The 17,103-nt window shown below is 41.6% G+C and overlaps 1 protein-coding gene across 7 annotated transcripts in view; it reads left to right on the top strand.

The window, feature by feature from the left end:
- The window catches only part of IKZF3 (IKAROS family zinc finger 3), an 87,602-nt gene extending 70,803 nt beyond the window's left edge, over positions 1 to 16,799 (top strand). For 4 of the 7 annotated variants that reach the window (XM_077779210.1, XM_077779213.1, XM_077779216.1 and 1 more), the window contains 2 exons: positions 3,143 to 3,259; positions 15,039 to 16,799. In XM_077779210.1, coding sequence (XP_077635336.1) covers positions 3,143 to 3,259; positions 15,039 to 15,742 — 821 coding nt within the window. In that variant the 3' untranslated portion in view covers positions 15,743 to 16,799. Of the gene's footprint in view, positions 1 to 2,853; positions 3,025 to 3,142; positions 3,260 to 15,038 lie in introns of those variants that run through there. The other 3 variants (XM_077779214.1, XM_077779215.1, XM_077779217.1) reach the window with 2 other exon arrangements.
- The last annotated feature ends 304 nt before the right edge of the window (positions 16,800 to 17,103 follow it).

The following is a 17,103-nucleotide window of genomic DNA, read 5'->3' on the forward strand; positions in this document are numbered from 1 at the left end:
CAGTAAAGATGAACATAATCTCTAGAGCATGTTCACATGTCCAGTGACGGTTGGGATCTTGGAGTTGCTATTTTGAGTGAACAAGCCAGGGAGAGGGGTTTGCGGGGATGGAAGCCCTCTCAATTTGCTTCAGAGGATTTCTTTCACTCTAAGGAGAGTTGTGGGAATGGGAAAGTCTCCACCCATGTCCCCAGTTATCTGTTCATCCACACACTTCAGAATGTTATCTTTTTAAATGTCAGGCATTTGGTCACTGGTTTACAGAGTAAGATTTATCTAGAAATGACTGTCAAGAGGAGCTTGGTGAGTAACCAGGGATAAAAGATGATGTTATCTCGGAAGGTTGCCATTTAGTGACATGCCCTCATTACATTATTTAGGTCATGTATCCCCGCTCTAACATCCTCCCAAATATAGAGGATATTGAGCATGTGTCCTCAGAAAGCTGCTTGTGGTAATTGATAGTGACTGGTTAAAATGTAGACAGTGACTGCTGAGAGCTGAATGGGAAAAGTAGGCTAGCTACATAATGCTTATGGGACTGAAGGCACATATCTCTGGGGGATGATTGGTGCACTAGAGGAGTGACTGAAGATACCAATACAAATAGGGGTAAAATGGGGATGGAGTTAAAAATTCTCACAGGACTGTTTTTCGTTTTCCTTTCATTATAAATCTTTCCGATAATAATACAGAGTGGGGTTGGGGTGGGAGCAGGGTATGGATTTAATCCTCCCAAAGTTGCTCAGACCAGAATGAATGTTCCCAGTCAAAGCACCCTTAGCTGCTCCTAAGAAAAAGCCTCCTTATAACAGCCTCAGGAACTGATTTCAAATCCCAAGCCTTTGTCTTTCATCTCTTTGCTCTTGGGGTTCTGGGTAGTGCCACATCTGGTGGTGGTTTGTGTGAAAGGAAATAATATATATAATAGTTTCCTGTTTGGTCATTTAAACCTATCCCTGTGCTGGACAGAATTCGACCCACTTCACTCAGTAGCAAAGTGTCCTGTCGCTGAAATGCCCATTATTTATAACAGCCAGCCAGCCAAAGTGACAGTGCTTTACCACCAGCCCCAAACCTACCCAGGCCCTTATTCTGACCCTTATTGTTTTCATTGGCAGGAATAATGTTGTTAATAACTTAAACCAGAGACAGGGACTTATTTCTTTGGAGCATATAATTACATTTGATAGGAAACTCACAAAGTCTAGTAAATATGGTCATCATCCTCTTCTCTTAATCCTTTTTGGAGCCAGATTCCATTTTATTCCTAAATTTTAAAATCCTTGAGCTTATAATTTATTGTGTAATGACTGGCAACGAAAAACAAAGACATGCTAGTAATACAATGAAACATATTTGGTATTTTGAATTCTCTTTTTCTAATTTGGCTTTAGGTTACTTGCCCTGGCTATAATTGACAGTCCTGCCCTGGAAGTTTTTCTCTTTTGTTTACCTGCAGAGGTGGCCAATTTTCTTCTCTCTGGGCATGCCAGTTTGTGGTACTGAATGTCTGAGAGACCGTGGAATTTGTGACATTATTTCTGTATATTAGAATCTTTTCACACAGCAAACCCTTCAACTACAGAATGAGCACTGACCACCCCTAAACCTGTGCATATATTTGAGTAGACAAAATCCATTCTGCAACCAGCACTTGATTTTTACTCTAGTTTAAACTAATTTCAATTTCTTCTTCCTTAGAGACATTAGAAATGTATGGATACATCATTAGTTCGGACCTCCTGAAATGCTTATGATAAAACAAAAGAAATGTTTGTAGTGCCACAATATGATTGTGGCAGACAGGAGTGAGCAAACTCTGACCCTTGGGCCAAATGTAGCCAGAAGACTGTTTGTGTAAAGAGGTTTATACATTTTTAAAGGGTGGTGGGTTGGAGGGAAAATCAAAGAACATGGAACAGAGACTATATGTGCCCCACAAAGTTGAAAATATTTGCTATCTGGCCCTTTACAGAAAAGTTTTCTGATCTGTAGCTTGAGCTAGCATCATTTGCTAAAGTTTAAAGCCTGACATCCAGATCAGCTGGTATCTCTTTGAGCTTTAGACATGGACTTTTACTGAGTACTACCTGCTGTACCAGGGCAAACTATACTATATTTATTCCAATTTATTATTAAATTGGTTAGATGTTAGTACTATCTGTATATTCTAATGGTTTTCAATTCTGGCTGCATTTTAAAATCATCTGAAGAGCTTCAAAAATATTGTTGCCTAGGTGCCTACACCAGAGATCCTGATTTTAGGATCTGAAGGGGAAGCTGGGCATAGGGGTTTCCTACATTCTCTTCAGCTGATTCTAGTGTTCGGGGAGGTCTGAGAACCACAAGCCTACACCATTTAGGGGTCTAGTCGTGGATTAACAACTAGACCATATTCTTAGGCAGTTTTTATTTACATTGTTCATTAGAAATATAATAAAGATGCATTATACAAATTGCTCTTAATTTCAAGACAGAAGTGTTGCTCAGGGAAATTCTGAGACAATTTTGAAATGTGAGGAGCATATGAAACAGATAATGCAGAGCCCAGAGAAATAGAATTTAAAAGATAGGAACTGAAAGGAACATGCTGGAAAAAAAGAAAAGAAACACTCAGAATTTCAATACACAAATCACTGAGTAGATTTCTTGCTGTCTGGGTAAGTGTATCTATTTTCAAAAGTGCTATTAACATAAACAGAACAGTAAATCTGGGGCACCATACTTTTTTTTTTTAAGTTGTTTAGAAGAATTATATCAGTCTGCAGGTGTCACACGCAGTTACTCAGAATCAGAAAGAAGGCTGATCGGGGGTTAGAAGATCTCCATCTATCTATCTTTTTGCAACCAACCACGTCCAGGCTGTTTATTTAATACTTCCTCTTGCTAATGAAGATACTGGTTGGGGATGGGTCGGGCTTTCCCATCTCAGCATAAGACTGCAAGATTTGAACGTGCCCTGGTGCTGGCTTCACTGACCACAGCAGGTACCCCAGGCAAGAATCTGAGCAGTAATAACAGGTAACAACAACAGAGCGTGCATCAGACGTCTGATACTTTTCCTTCCAGTTTATTTCCTTTTCTCCCTCATTTACCACCGTGTTCCTTTCCCTCTTCTTTTTACATTTTTCCAAACCAGCAAGTGCGGAGGCAAGACACATCAAAGCAGAGATGGGAAGTGAAAGAGCTCTCGTTCTGGACAGATTAGCAAGCAATGTGGCAAAACGAAAAAGCTCAATGCCTCAGAAATTCATTGGTAAGAATGCAACCCTTTTTTTCCTGCTGTTGTTAGCAGATAGTTTAAACGAGATAACGTGGGATGCTTATGTATTACACAGGCCCTTCCTAGCTTAATCTCTGTTAAAATAAGGTAATTGATTTTCATTGTACACTTTTATTCTTCATGCTTCATTTTGATAACTAGGGCAAGTAGAATAAGATGTTTTAACTGAATAATCTTAACTCCTGAAGATGGAAGTATTGATATCCAATTTCCTAAATGGAGTTGGTGTTAAAAATGCTGTTCCTTCCTCTTTATTCTGAATGACATATGTTGCATGACAATGTTTGTGCAATTGACACCAGTAAGATGTTTGAGATAGCATTTCTGTAACCTTTTGTAATTATATTTTACAAGTTGCTTCTGTAATCGTGCCCAAACTTTTTCATGCTCTAAAACTTATTGCCATACTTTCTTGAATTTGATTGAGGACTGGCTTTAAGAGAATGTGGTTGGGAGAACATAGATTTAAATAACAAGGCTGGATTCAATCATTTGTCTTACAGGAGTTAATTTTTATGCCATTGGTTTTCACATTGTCAAACAATGCAGCAGAATGAGATGGCTAAGAAATAATTATGTTTATTAAAGTGTTAGGACTGCTGAACGGCAGAGATGTTTTGCCCAATTCTCCCAGATGTTTACATAAATGTGACCATGGTATTTAAAATAGATTTGTATTTGTGAAGAGGGCAGCTGAATTGAATGCATCAGTTTTGCTATAAATTGAAATTCAGTGATACTGAACAAAAATAGTTGTCACACGAAAATAGACCTCCCTCAACACCAGTAAAATTTTAGAAAACTGTCATTCTGTTTTTCCAAAGCTACTTGCTGCTGTTGATTTCTCACTACAGTCCTTTTGTGCTTATTCTTTCCAATAGCTTTTATAGATAACCTGCCTGGTTTTTAAATCTGGTTAAATTTTATTATGGTCTAGGTCATTTTTTTTTTACAGGCAGATACTTTATGTGAATTATAGAGATTTATTGAAAGAACTAATGTATTTCAAAATTACTGAGCTTTGTATTTTTGCTTATTTAGGTACTTATGCCTTATTTTATTTTGATTAGCTGAGAAGTTTTTGTACCTTTTTAATCACTTTAAGAATTGTGTCAGACTAAAGTTGGTACATTTTGGTTTAGAGAGACACACCCCCCGGGCCCCCATTACCATTTTCCCCCTCCCTAGTGAGAAATGTCAGGGGAATGTAGTGGCTTCTATGTGGAGTTTAGGAGCAGTGGATCAATTGTGATTCCAAGATGCAGTCTTAAGATGTTGCTCATATATCTCTTAAGCTTGACTCCTGTGAAGAAGTTCTGACTGGAGTCAGAACAAAAGGACAGTATAGTTGTTATTCTAGGAGTGTAATTTACCTTATAATTTATTTTGGGGAAAGTTTTAACTCTAGAAATGGCTATACTTGATGTGGAGAGGGACATGGAGAGTAATGCGGAAGAAAAAAAATGTAAAGTGATGCAATTTCAATCCAATTGTAGTCAATGCATTTTGGTCTAAGAGAACTAAAATAGGAGAAAAGGTGCTTAGTCCTTGTAGGTGCCCTACACCAATAGTTGAGCCAAAACCCTACTTAATATAATCAAAAAATATATAATAAAAATTGCTTTGGTATTTTCATGGGTTTTAGAAAACACATTTCCTATGCCCAGTTCCATGCCACTCTGCTTGTTACATCAGGGATCTGTTCCATTTGTTACCCTTGTGACCAGAAGACTTCCACTCCTTCATTTCCAGACTTCTTGAAAGATGCTTGTAGGTGCTGATTTCTCTCATCTTTTGAACTATCATGTTCTCTCTATGCTGGAATCAGGAAACCCAAGTAGAGTTAGCTCTTGATTTGAGCTGAAGTGGCAATTTCAAGGCCCTGAATAACTGGGGGAAATTTTGTTTGGTAAATTGTGGTATGTAGCACAGTAGGAAGAACACTGGATTTGAAGCCAAATGACCCAGGTTCCGATTCTAGCTCAGTCATTTCTTAACTGTGTGTGTTTAGACAAATCACATAACCTTTCTGGGCCTCTGTTTATTCATCTGTGAAATGAGGAGACTGAATAGATGATGAAGTGATCGGGAAGGTCCCTCTCAGCTCTATCATTCTACAAGTCAGTGAGATGAATTAGCAAAGGCTGCAATTATGAATACCACTTTGTGTTTATAAGCCCATATGTGTAGCTTCAGATAACTGTTCTCTCAAGGCTATACAGACAAGGTGTTTATGTTATGAACCATATCAGATATTTTAGTTGTTTTTTTTTTTTTTAGGAAGGTGTGGTTAAATCCGAGAATCTATCAAACAGCTGCATTTGGCCAACATTCATATATTTTACTGAGGGCATTACTATTTGTTCATTTGCTCTTTCATCCGTTCATTCATCAGGAAATGGGGATAGCCCTCCTGCCATATCCATGGTGTTCTTGTTCCTAAGCCCTGTTCTAATCTAGCATTAGCTGATATCCTGAACCTTCCTTTTAGAGATTTAAAAAAAATTTTTTTAATGTTTATTTATTTTTGAGAGAGAGAAACAGACAGAGAGACAGAGTATGAGCCGAGGAGGACAGAGAGACACAGAATCCAAAGCAGGCCCCAGGCTCTGAGCCGTCAGCACAGAGCCCAACACAGGGTTCAAACCCACGAACCATGAGATCACGACCTGAGCTGAAGTTGATGCTCAACTGACTAAGCCATCCAAGTGCCCCAAGATTGTTTTTAAATAAAATGTTTCCTTTATTTATTGAATCATTTAATGAAATCAACCTTTTTGATTGATATCGGGGAGAGAAAAGGAACATTTGACACTGCAGCATATGGGATGAAGAACTACAAAACATACGGGGCTAATGCTTTCTCTCCTTTTCTCTCCTCTTCCGTCTCCTGTATTTCCTCTCCAAGGCACCATTTCTGAAAAGATTCAGCTGCCAGGGAAATGGCAAAGGGTAAAGTGTGAAGGAAGAATGAGTCACTCCCTTTAATCCTTGCTGACAGTTGCACAGCACCCAGACCAAACTTTGCTTCCCTGACCTCTTGAACTATGAGGGTTAAGGTGAAATTATACCATCAGGTCAACCTGTTACTTTCCCAGCAGGCTAGAGATAATCACCAGTAGGTAGCGTCTTCTATCCATTAGAGATGAACTGAGGAAGAGGGACAGATTGGATTAAGTCCAGGTGCATTTAGAAACACAAAGGGGGTGCCTGAGTGGCCCAGTTGGTTAAGTATCCAACTTTGGCTCAGGTCATGATCTTACAGTTCGTGAGTTCGAGTCCCATGTTGAGCTCTGTGCTGACAGCTCAGAGCCTGGAACCTGCTTTAGATTATGTGTCTCCCTCTCTCTCTGCCCCTCCTCTGCTTATGCGCGCTCTCTCTCTCTCAAAAATAAATAAACATTAAAATTTTTTAAAAAGAAACACAAAGCATGCATATTGAAGCATAAGGGTAAAATTAAATTGCCCACATAGGAGAAAAATAAAATAATTTCTTTCCTAATTCTCTCAGATGTTTTGTTTCACTCTTTGTAAGATAAGACATAAATCAAAACACAATCATTAGAAATAAGCATCTTTACATCATCAAAATAATTCTTACTTGCTCTCTTCGAAGGATACGAAGGCCTCACTTTTTAGCACCTAACCCTTTCAAGAGTTGTCCTTTCTCTGCATCTTATTCTCCTGTTACAAACTTGTTTGAATAGACTTCTAACTAGGCCATCTTCAAATACTTGGCTCAAAATAGAGACCAGATTTCTCTCCTGGAGGGAGGAGGAAAATGACTACATTTCTGCATATTTCTTTTTCTGATTTTCATTCTTTCTCCAAAAACAGATGTGTTATTCCGACCAAAGTGGTTACCATAGCATCTCCTTATTATTTTTAATTTATGTATTACTTTATTAAAGGAAGTTTTCATGTTGAAAAGAACATGAAAACAGATCTCACTCAGCCGCGGTAAACATTCTGGTGAGGTTTTGACACTTCAACAAACACCATCGATTCTCCCTGTGAAGTAACTAATGAGAAATTGTCTGCTTTGGTTAACAGAGCGACAGGAAGCAGTTTGAATACTCGTTTCTAACAGCAAAAAGTATCTTCTCCCACCCCTTCCCAAAGGACTGAAATGTATAATCCTATAAACATTATAAAATCATGGGATTTTAGAGCTTGAAGGGATATCAGGAACTCCCAGAGAGTTCTTTCACCAGGGAAGGAGGAAGAATTAGAGAGATGGAGAGATGCAGCTAGCTAGTAGGTGACAGAGCAGGGTCAGGGCCAAGGCCTAAAAACGTACTGCAGTCCAAGGCCTTCCTTCCCTGGGAGGTTACCCCAAGCAGTGCACATCATGTGTGCTACACCAGGGCTCTGGACAGAGAGGAGCTGTAGTCACTGAAAGCTGGTGGAAGAAAAAGCCCTTGAAGAAGGGCAATCATTCTCCCTCGGGGGTGTCTTCTTGAGAAAAGAAGTCTTCCCCTGGTGACTCCTTTAGGACCAATGACATCCAAATAGCACCTCTCACAGAGGACAAGGCTTCTGTAGCAACAAAATACAGTCTCCAGCTCAGTTTTCCTCACCCCCACCCCCACCACTCTCTCTCTGTTTGCTCCCCTTCTTGCCCGTTCTGTGGCTCCCTGCTGCTTTCCTCCTCCTGGAAGAAATGTTAGTCACTTTAGTCTCATTTAGATGGAAATCATAGCCATCATCTCATCATATATTCCATTTACCCTACTTACCTGCCCCCCCTCCTTTTTTTGGATATGTGCTTGCAGTAAGAGTAAGCGATAATATGCATGGGAGATGTATGAAGGCAGCGGCAAATACATTTCAGTGACTTGAAACTTCAAAAGAAAACCTGAATATTTCACATCACCCCCCATGATGACTATAATAGTGGAAATGTGTTATTTTTCTAAAGTTCAAATCATTCCCCCCACCTTCAAAAAAACCTTTCAGTGGCTTCCCAATGGAATAAAATCTGAACCACCCAGGTGTTCTGAGCCTTGCACAATCTGTCTCCAAGTTACCTTTTCTCATTTTATCATTTCAGCCAAGTAATCTTTTAATTCAGCCACAGTGATCTACTCCCACTTCTGTGTAATACTTTCCCTCTTGTACGTAATGGTTCTATCCATGCTGTCTGTCTGGGATACCCTCACTCACATCTGTCCTTAGAAGTAAACATGGTCTGGGGCGCCTGGGTGGCTCAGTCGGTTAAGCATCCGACTTCAGCTTGGGTCATGATCTCGCAGTTGGTGGGTTCTAGCCCCGCATCGGGCTCTGTGCTGACCTCTCAGAGCCTAGAGCCTCCTTCAGATTCTGTGCCTCCCTCTCTCTCTCTGCCCCTTGCCCCTCATGCTGTGTCTCTGTCTCACAAAAATAAAAATAAACATTAAAAAAAAAAAAAGAAGTACAGAGTCAGGAGATGCCTGGGTGGTTCAGTCAGTTAAAGTTTCTGACTTTGGTTCAGGTCATATCTCTCAGTTCTTGAGTTCAAGCCCCTCATTGGGCTCTCTCTTGTCAGCACTGAGTCTGCCTGGGATTTTCCCTCTGCCCCTCCCCCTCTTGTGCTCTCACTTGCGTAGTGCTCTCTCTCTCTTAAAATAAATAAATAAACTTTAAAAAAAAAGTACACATGGTCTACATTCACATAGTCTCCAGAGTTCTCTCTCTACTCTGTTCTCCCCCTGCACTCACGGCAAGCTTAACAGTCAGTGTTTGGTGATATATAGAACTGTCCCCACCACGATCATTGCCATCACCTCAAATAACAAGGAGACGTTAATGAACAGGGGCACCTGGGTGGCTCAATCAGTTAAGCATCCAGCTTCTGGTCTGGTCATGATCTCACAGTTAGTGAGTTGGAGCCCGGCATAGGGCTCTGTGCTGACAGCTCAGCCTGCTTCAGATTCTGTGTCTCCCTCTCTCTCTGGCCCTCCCCTGCTTGTGCTCTATCTCTCTCTCTCTGTCTCAAAAATAAACATTAAACATTTTTAATTAAAAAATAAAGAATAGATTAATATTTGTCCCACATTATGTGGCATATTTGAGAAGCCATCCATATTTTTCTCTATACTCTCTTGACTACTGTATGCTTTGTATTAGAGATACTGATTTGTAATGAAATTGCATAAATGTTGCATCTCCTATTGGACTGCAATTATGTTTATATTCCTCAAAGCACCTAACATGGTGTGAGGCTAATAATGATAATAAAAATAATAAATGATCTACCACTTATTGAGTGTTTTTACACATGCCAGGCATTCAGTTAAGTACTTACAGACATCACAACTCTGGGCATCATAGATATTTCTTGACTGCTTGGTGCTGGTCCATTTGGAACAAAGCACAGTTGCTGGTCCACTGCTTATGGGAACCACCCAAGCAGAGATCTGAAGTCATTGCCCGTGGTGGGATTGTGCAGCCATGGGCAAGGTAACAGCCAGGAAACAGCAGTTAATGCTCATAGACAGATATATTTAGTCCCTTAGATTGCATCCTAGTTCTCCATTTACCGACTAACTGACCTTGGCAAGTTAACCTGTTCTTAGGTTCTTCATCTGATTAAGAGATGCTAATTCACCTTAGGCAAATGAGACAATATACAAAAAGTACCTAGGACAGCACTGCGTATACAGTAAGGGCTCAGTAAATAGTAGCTATTCCTTTTAGTATTATCTGTAAGGCACTGTGCTAGGTAGTATGAAGTATAAAACCCAGAAGTAGGGGCGCCTGGGTGGCTCAGTTGGTTAAGTGTCTGACTTTGGCTCAGGTCATGATCTCACGGTTCGTGGGTTCAAGCCCCACGTTGGACTCTGTGCTGACAGCCAGTTCAGAGCCTGGAGCCTGTTTCAGATTCTGTATCTCCTTCTCTCTTTGACCCTCCCCTGCTCATACTGTCTCTCTCTCTCTCTCTCAGAAATAAATAAAACACTAAAAAAAAAAAAAATTTTTTTTTTAAAACCCAGAAGTAAACAGATTAGGGTGGTTGGATCTTGCCTCAGCCTGAAGGCAGAGGTCTAAATCCGTGTGCTCAGCTAAGGTCCCTTTTAGCTCTAGGCTGTGATTCTGTACTTTCAAGTTGGTGCTTAGAAGCCAACAACCATACACCCTCACCACATTGCAACAATTCAGGTCAGGCAGTTGTTCAGTTTAGAGTTACCAAAGCCTAGATGGTAGGGACTGAGGGATTGACACCTTTAAAAGGAAACATGGGTAAGTAATGGCCCAACCAGGCAGCCTTGGTTCCTAAACTCAGAGCTTGTTGCTACCATTTGTACTTTCATCAGAAGGAAAACTCTAATTCAGCCTGAAGCTGCTATCATTAATCATTCAAAGGTGTGGTATGATTTTGACTACAAGCTGGACTAGAGGTTCCGTGCAGGTTTGGGAGAAGTTACACTCTTGTGGTTTGACTAACCTTTTTTATGAGTATGTTACTAAAGAAACGTGAGCTGTTGGCTTTTCAATTACTGTAGCTTACCCCTTCTGAGTTTCATACACATTGAGTCATCGTGTCTACAGGTGACTGATAATCATCTGCACTACTCAAGTTACCGTAACTCAGAGATGAGGGGACCTGATGATTGCAGTTGCGTGCACGTGAAGATCTGAGGCTCTCCCATCTACACAATGAACAATGGTCTGTGTTAACCACAGAACTCAGTCACATATTTCCACTCATCCAAAGGTTTATTTCCCTCTTACTGTTTTGCCTCTTACAACTTTAGCACTCAGCTGTTTTCTGACATGTGCTGCAGGTGGTATAGACTCTGAAACTGTAGGCCTAGTTCAGTAAAGCGAACTCTCGGGAGAAAGGATAAAAGCAGAGTTTATGATGTGTCTGCCCCACCCCGGAAACTTTCTGGAACTTCTCTGTTAGCTGAAAAGATAAAAAGATTCTCACGGACCCCTGGTATCTGGGGAGTTCAGTAGAGCCAGCCACACTGGAAAATCATCGATGACCTTGAAAAGGCCAGGAAGCCAAAGTTCACCATTTCTGTGTCACGTTCAGGGGAATGAATATTTGTGACCTTAGCTGGCTTTCATGTTCTCCGCCTCATTCTTTCAAACAGCTTTGATCAAAGATATATTCAATCTGGAAGTTGCAAATAAGAACCACTGATGACTTTGGCAAAGGTCTACTTTTCTGTTGCTTTTTATTCAGTTGCCAAGACAGGGTGTTTTTCTTTGCATATTTTTTTTCTCTCAGGTGTTTGTCAAGAAACTATCAGGTTGGCCTTTAGGTAGTGGAGATGCAGGACAAATCCATCTGACTCCATTAGTCTTCTAGCTGCTCTTTCTGGCTCCCATTTCTCACTGTTCTGGTCTATCTTACACTTTGCTGTTCTGTTAATTTCCTGAAAATAAAATTATGACACAAGCCTCCCTTGCTCAAGGGTATGTAGCAGTTTGCTCTTTGTTCAAATCTTTGTTCAAATCCAAATCCAAATTCAGAATGCCCATCATTTAGTTTCACCATGTGTTACCTTTTGTCAATATCTCCCCAAATGTGGAATGCAAAATGCCAGGAGGCCCATGGGGCAAGAAAATTATTTTGTTTTTGTTTTTTTTTTTTTTAATTTCTAGGAGAGAGAGAGACAGTGTGAGCAGGGGAGGGTCAGAGAAAGAGGGAGATACAGACTCTGAAACAGGCTCCAGGCTCTGAGCTGGCAGTCAGCACAGAGCCCGACGCGGGGCTCGAACCCACGAACCGCGAGATCATGACCTAAGCGAAAGTTGGACGCTTAACCGACTACGCCACCGAGGCGCCCCAATTATTTTGTTTTTTAGTTCCCTCTCAATCTTCCTGATTATACCAAAGGAAAAAGGTTTAGACTTAATTTGATGTTAGTTTTCATTAACACTAATCTCACACTTGGCAATCTGTTTTTAACAAAGAGAGGGGGTCTTTGTTTCCAAGTAGTTGCCGTATCTGATCAAAACTTAAATAAATCACTCTATTGCATTATCTTTACTTTTCATAATTACCTTCTATTTGTGGTAGGTGATTCTAGCTTTCCATTTATGTTAGTGATACAAAGTTTACTTAAAAAGCAAACTCGTGGAGTGCCTGGGTGACTCCATCCATTAAGTGTCAGACTTAGGCTCAGGCCATGATCTCGCGGTTCATGTTTTCGAGCCCTGTGTTGGGCTCTGTGCTGACAGCTCAGAGCTTGGAGCCTGCCTCGGATTCTGTGTCTCCATCTCTCTGCCCCTCGCCTGCTTCTCTCTCTCTCTCTCTCAAAAAGTAAACAAACATTAGAAAAAAAGAAAAGAAAAAGAAAACTCAGGGCACCTGGGTGACTCAGTCAGTTAGGCATCCAACTCTTGATTTCAGCTCAGGTCATGATCTCAGGTGCATGAGATCAAGTCCCACATCAGGCTCCATGCTGCTAGAGCAGAGCCTGCTTGGGATTCTCTCTCTCCCTCCCTCCCTCTCTGCCCCTCCCCTGCTAGCACATGAGCACACACACTCTCTCTCCCTTTCAAAATAAATAAACATATTTTTAAAGAGAATTCATTTTAGCAAAAAAAAGAGAGGGAGAGAGAGAGAAAGAAAAGGTGAGCTGATTCCAACAAAACAAAAACTCCTAACATTTACGAGTGCTTTTTACATACTAGGCATTTTTCGAAGCATTTCCCAGTGACCCTGGGTGGTAGATACAATTATTATCCCCTTTATACATGAGAACATGGAGCCATAGACACGTTAACTTGCCCAGTGTCACACAACAGGTAACCAATGAGCCAACATCAGATCCAGTCCCACCTGGCTGGATCAACCACCACGCTACCCTGAGGTGTCAATATTGCAGAACGTGAGAGAATAATTGAAGTTTGAGAAATGCTGTATTTCATTGTTCCTGATAGAGCCAGACTCTCTTACTCTTCCCTGCTTGTGCCCTGTGTAGTACCACTTCTCTGCCTTCTGTCATGCTCCTCCCTCAATCAGGATGTCTCATCAACCTTTCTGAAAAGCTATGTCATACCAGTTCATTAAGACCCTTCTCGGGGCGTCTGGGTGGCTCAGTCAGTTCAGTGTTTGACTTCGGCTCAGGTCATGATCTCACGGTTCGTGGGTACGAGCCCCGCATCAGGCTCTGTGCTGACACCGAGCTCAGAGCCCGGAGCCTGTTTCAGATTCTGTGTCTCCCTCTCTCAGACCCTTCCCTGTTCATGGTGTGTGTGTGTGTGTGTGTGTGTGTGTGTGTGTGTGTGTGTGTGTGTTTCTCTCAGAAATAAATAAAACATTTAAAATTAATTTAAAAAAAAAAGATCCTTCTCAAAATCTGGGTTTTCCAAGAATGCTGTCCCTGCCCCAAGTATTCTTGAATGTTTTGCATTTAAATGTTTTGCACTTAAATATACAATTTCTACCAAACTGTCTTACCCTTGCCTTATAATTCTTTTTACAGAAGACATGTTACTCCCCTACTTAACTGCCTCAAATATGGCATTTAGAATAAAATCAAAGACCTCCATAGAGCAGGGCTGTCCTTTCACAACTTCTAACATTTATTCTTCTCTGATCCCTGCATACAGGTTTGTTTCTCTCCCACTAGTTTGTTCTCAAGAACAGAAACCGGTTCTTCCAATTCTTTTGCTTTCTTGAATTCTTTCATTATCGGACCCTTTACTGTATGGCAGGGACAAGCTTTGGAACCATCACATGCCTAGGGAAGGTTACGGAAGAGAGGATCTAGTTCAGCAAATCTCCCCAGAATCTGGTGTCTGGAGAATGAAAAAGCATCAGCGATACCTCAGCCCCATTCTCAGTGCTTGACACATCCTCCCCTCTCTCTTCCCTCTACCAGCCACTCCCCACTGAGCAGATCTGCCCATCACTGCAGACCCTGGTCCTGCCTTCCCTGTGGCCAGAGAGCCTCTGTATTCTAACACACAACACCCACACCCCAATGGTGGCTAAACTCTTGTTTTCAGAATTTCTCAGCAGTTTGACAAGAGCAGTAGGACAGGGTGACCACAAGTACATTTTTCAGTTACATGTGAGATAGGTCCTAATGATCACCTGTGTATCAATGATACTTTTTTTTTTCAAGCAAAAGAATAACATACTTTATGAAAGGAAAAAAGACCATGATCTTTCATCAAAAAAGCTTTTCTAAAACATTCTACACTGGAAGTTCATTTTCTTAAATCTCAGTCTGGAGATGATTTGTTTAGGGAGTGGTAAGTTGGAGGTTTAGGAGCTACTTTTTCGGTCCCCATAGCTATTTAAAAAGCTGCAGAGGCCAGTTGCTGAGCGTCCCCACTGTTTGCAGCACTTCCGTTCCCCTGGCTCCCTAGAATTACAAGCAGAAAATTACAAGCAAAATAAGAGTTTGGGAATTGATTGGGTCATAAGGGTCCAGGAACAGTGGAAGGGCCATGCTCCCGCACTGTGGTTGCTCCCCGGCCTCCTGTGAACCCTGCCCCAGTGGCCTCTTCTTTATCTCTTCTTTTCTCCAGTGCTCCCCTCTGATGTGGAAACAGCTCATGTTGTAGCCTCAACTTAATGACATCTCTGACACCTCTTTTGTCCGCTGGCTTCATTTATTTTGACTCTCCAAATATGTGCTGTCGCTTGAGACTTCAGCACACAGTGGAGCCATTCTGCCTGAGCTGGGTATTCTTGAGCAGGTAGCACGTCCTTCCTCCCTTTTCAAGGACTCCAGAAAATCATTTTACAAACTCTCTGCTCATGTGTTCTTCCTCTTGTAATTCTTTCTTTCGCTTGTTCTAGGTGAGAAGCGCCACTGCTTTGACGTCAACTATAATCCTGGCTATATGTACGAAAAAGAGAGTGAGATGATACAGACCCGGATGATGGACCAAGCCATCAATAACGCCATCAGCTATCTCGGTGCGGAAGCCCTGCGCCCCTTAGTCCAGACACCACCTGCTCCCACCTCTGAGATGGTTCCAGTTATCAGCAGCATGTATCCCATAGCCCTCACCCGTGCCGAGATGCCAAATGGTGCCCCCCAGGACCTGGAAAAGAAGAATATCCACCTGCCAGAGAAGAGCCTGCCTTCTGAAAGAGGCCTCTCCCCCAATAATAGTGGCCATGATTCCACGGACACTGATAGCAATCACGAAGAACGCCAGAATCACATCTACCAGCAAAATCACATGGTCCCTCCCCGGGTCCGCAATGGGATGCCACTTCTGAAGGAAGTCCCCCGCTCTTATGAACTCCTCAAGCCCCCACCCATCTGTCCAAGAGACTCCATCAAAGTGATCAACAAAGAAGGGGAGGTGATGGATGTGTATCGGTGTGACCACTGTCGAGTCCTCTTCCTGGATTATGTGATGTTCACTATTCACATGGGTTGCCACGGGTTTCGTGACCCTTTTGAGTGTAACATGTGTGGATATCGAAGCCATGATCGGTATGAGTTCTCATCTCACATAGCCAGAGGAGAGCACAGAGCCATGCTGAAGTGAACATCTTGTCCCCAAGATGATTTACTCCTGAGCATTCAATCGTTTGTTAAAACCAATACCCCACCTAATGAATTATTCTCCAAACAAACTCCTTTCCAAACTCCTTTCCATACCATTTTTAGTGTCCAAATGGTCATGTTCACATGGGCAACAGGGAAATGCTGTCTTCATTCAGAAATTGTTTGCAGGTATATCATGTTACCATTTTTGTGAAAGCTTTGTTTTCTCATCATGGACTTGAATTTTTACAATATTCAAAAGCCAGTGAAGTATTTCACCATTATCTTTGGCAGCAACAGAACAAGCAGTCCTTGGAGTTTGTTGCCAGTCAAAAGAGTCCCTCAGTGTGCTGCAAGAGACATTCTTTCCAAGATACGTAGATAAATCAGCCATATGTGGAAAAGCCTTTTGGTCATATGTCCAGGTCCACAAAGAAGAAGAGCTCACCAGCTAACCTGGCTTGGAAGCCATGCCCTTCTGTACTTAACACAGGCTGAAAGTCGAGGATATAATCTCCTCATCCCAAATTATACTCTAATGGTAAGGAAAAGAATAGCCATAAAATAAGTATCTGTTACCAAGAATTGAAGACTCAAGTCTCTAGGCAGCAGACCCATTTCTTAGCACACAAAGGAAAAAAAAATCAAGTCACCCGATGATACTTCTGCTTCTACCCTTTAACCTTCCCATCATCAATTAAATGTTGCTTCGGGTTAAACCAATCAAGTACAGGAGAAATTCTATATCAGAAGAACTGATGGCTTTAAACATAGACCATCCTTGAAACTCCAGGACGTTGTCTGCTTTGGACGATGGCATCCATTTCCTATGATCAAGACTGGCAGAACTGGGCTCTGAGGGAGAAATGGTTTAGAAGCACCATGGGGCAGGGAGAGGGGTGGGTAACTACCTAAAAGTTCTTGGTCCCCTTCATGGAGCATTAGTGTACAGACACTTACCAATGATTTCTTTTTTTGAGCAAAAAACCAAAAACACCAAAGAATTAAAAAAGAGTGACTTAGTCTCCCCTCCCCAGAGGAGAGGATTCAGGGACAGACGTCATGTGTGTTGTTTGATCTGTGCTGAGCTTCCTGATGGGATGAGAAGGGGGCAGCTCTGCTGACAGATTCTCCTTGATCAAGCAGGGTGGGTTTCTCTCTCCATTTTAAGTGGAGCTGCTGTATGCCACAAAAACTCCTGAAATATCTTGATTCTGCATATGTATCGGTCAGGTTTATCGTCTATTATGGGAAATATGTTATCAAGGAAAAGTGCAGGGATAATTGTAAACTTAGTACTGCAATAGGGGTCACAAAATCTGTTTGCGAATTCCATATTGGCTGCTAATTAGCTGTATGACT

This window comes from Crocuta crocuta, unplaced genomic scaffold, assembly GCF_008692635.1.
Source record: "Crocuta crocuta isolate KB4526 unplaced genomic scaffold, BGI_CrCroc_1.0 scaffold68, whole genome shotgun sequence".
Taxonomy (NCBI): Eukaryota; Metazoa; Chordata; class Mammalia; order Carnivora; family Hyaenidae; genus Crocuta; species Crocuta crocuta.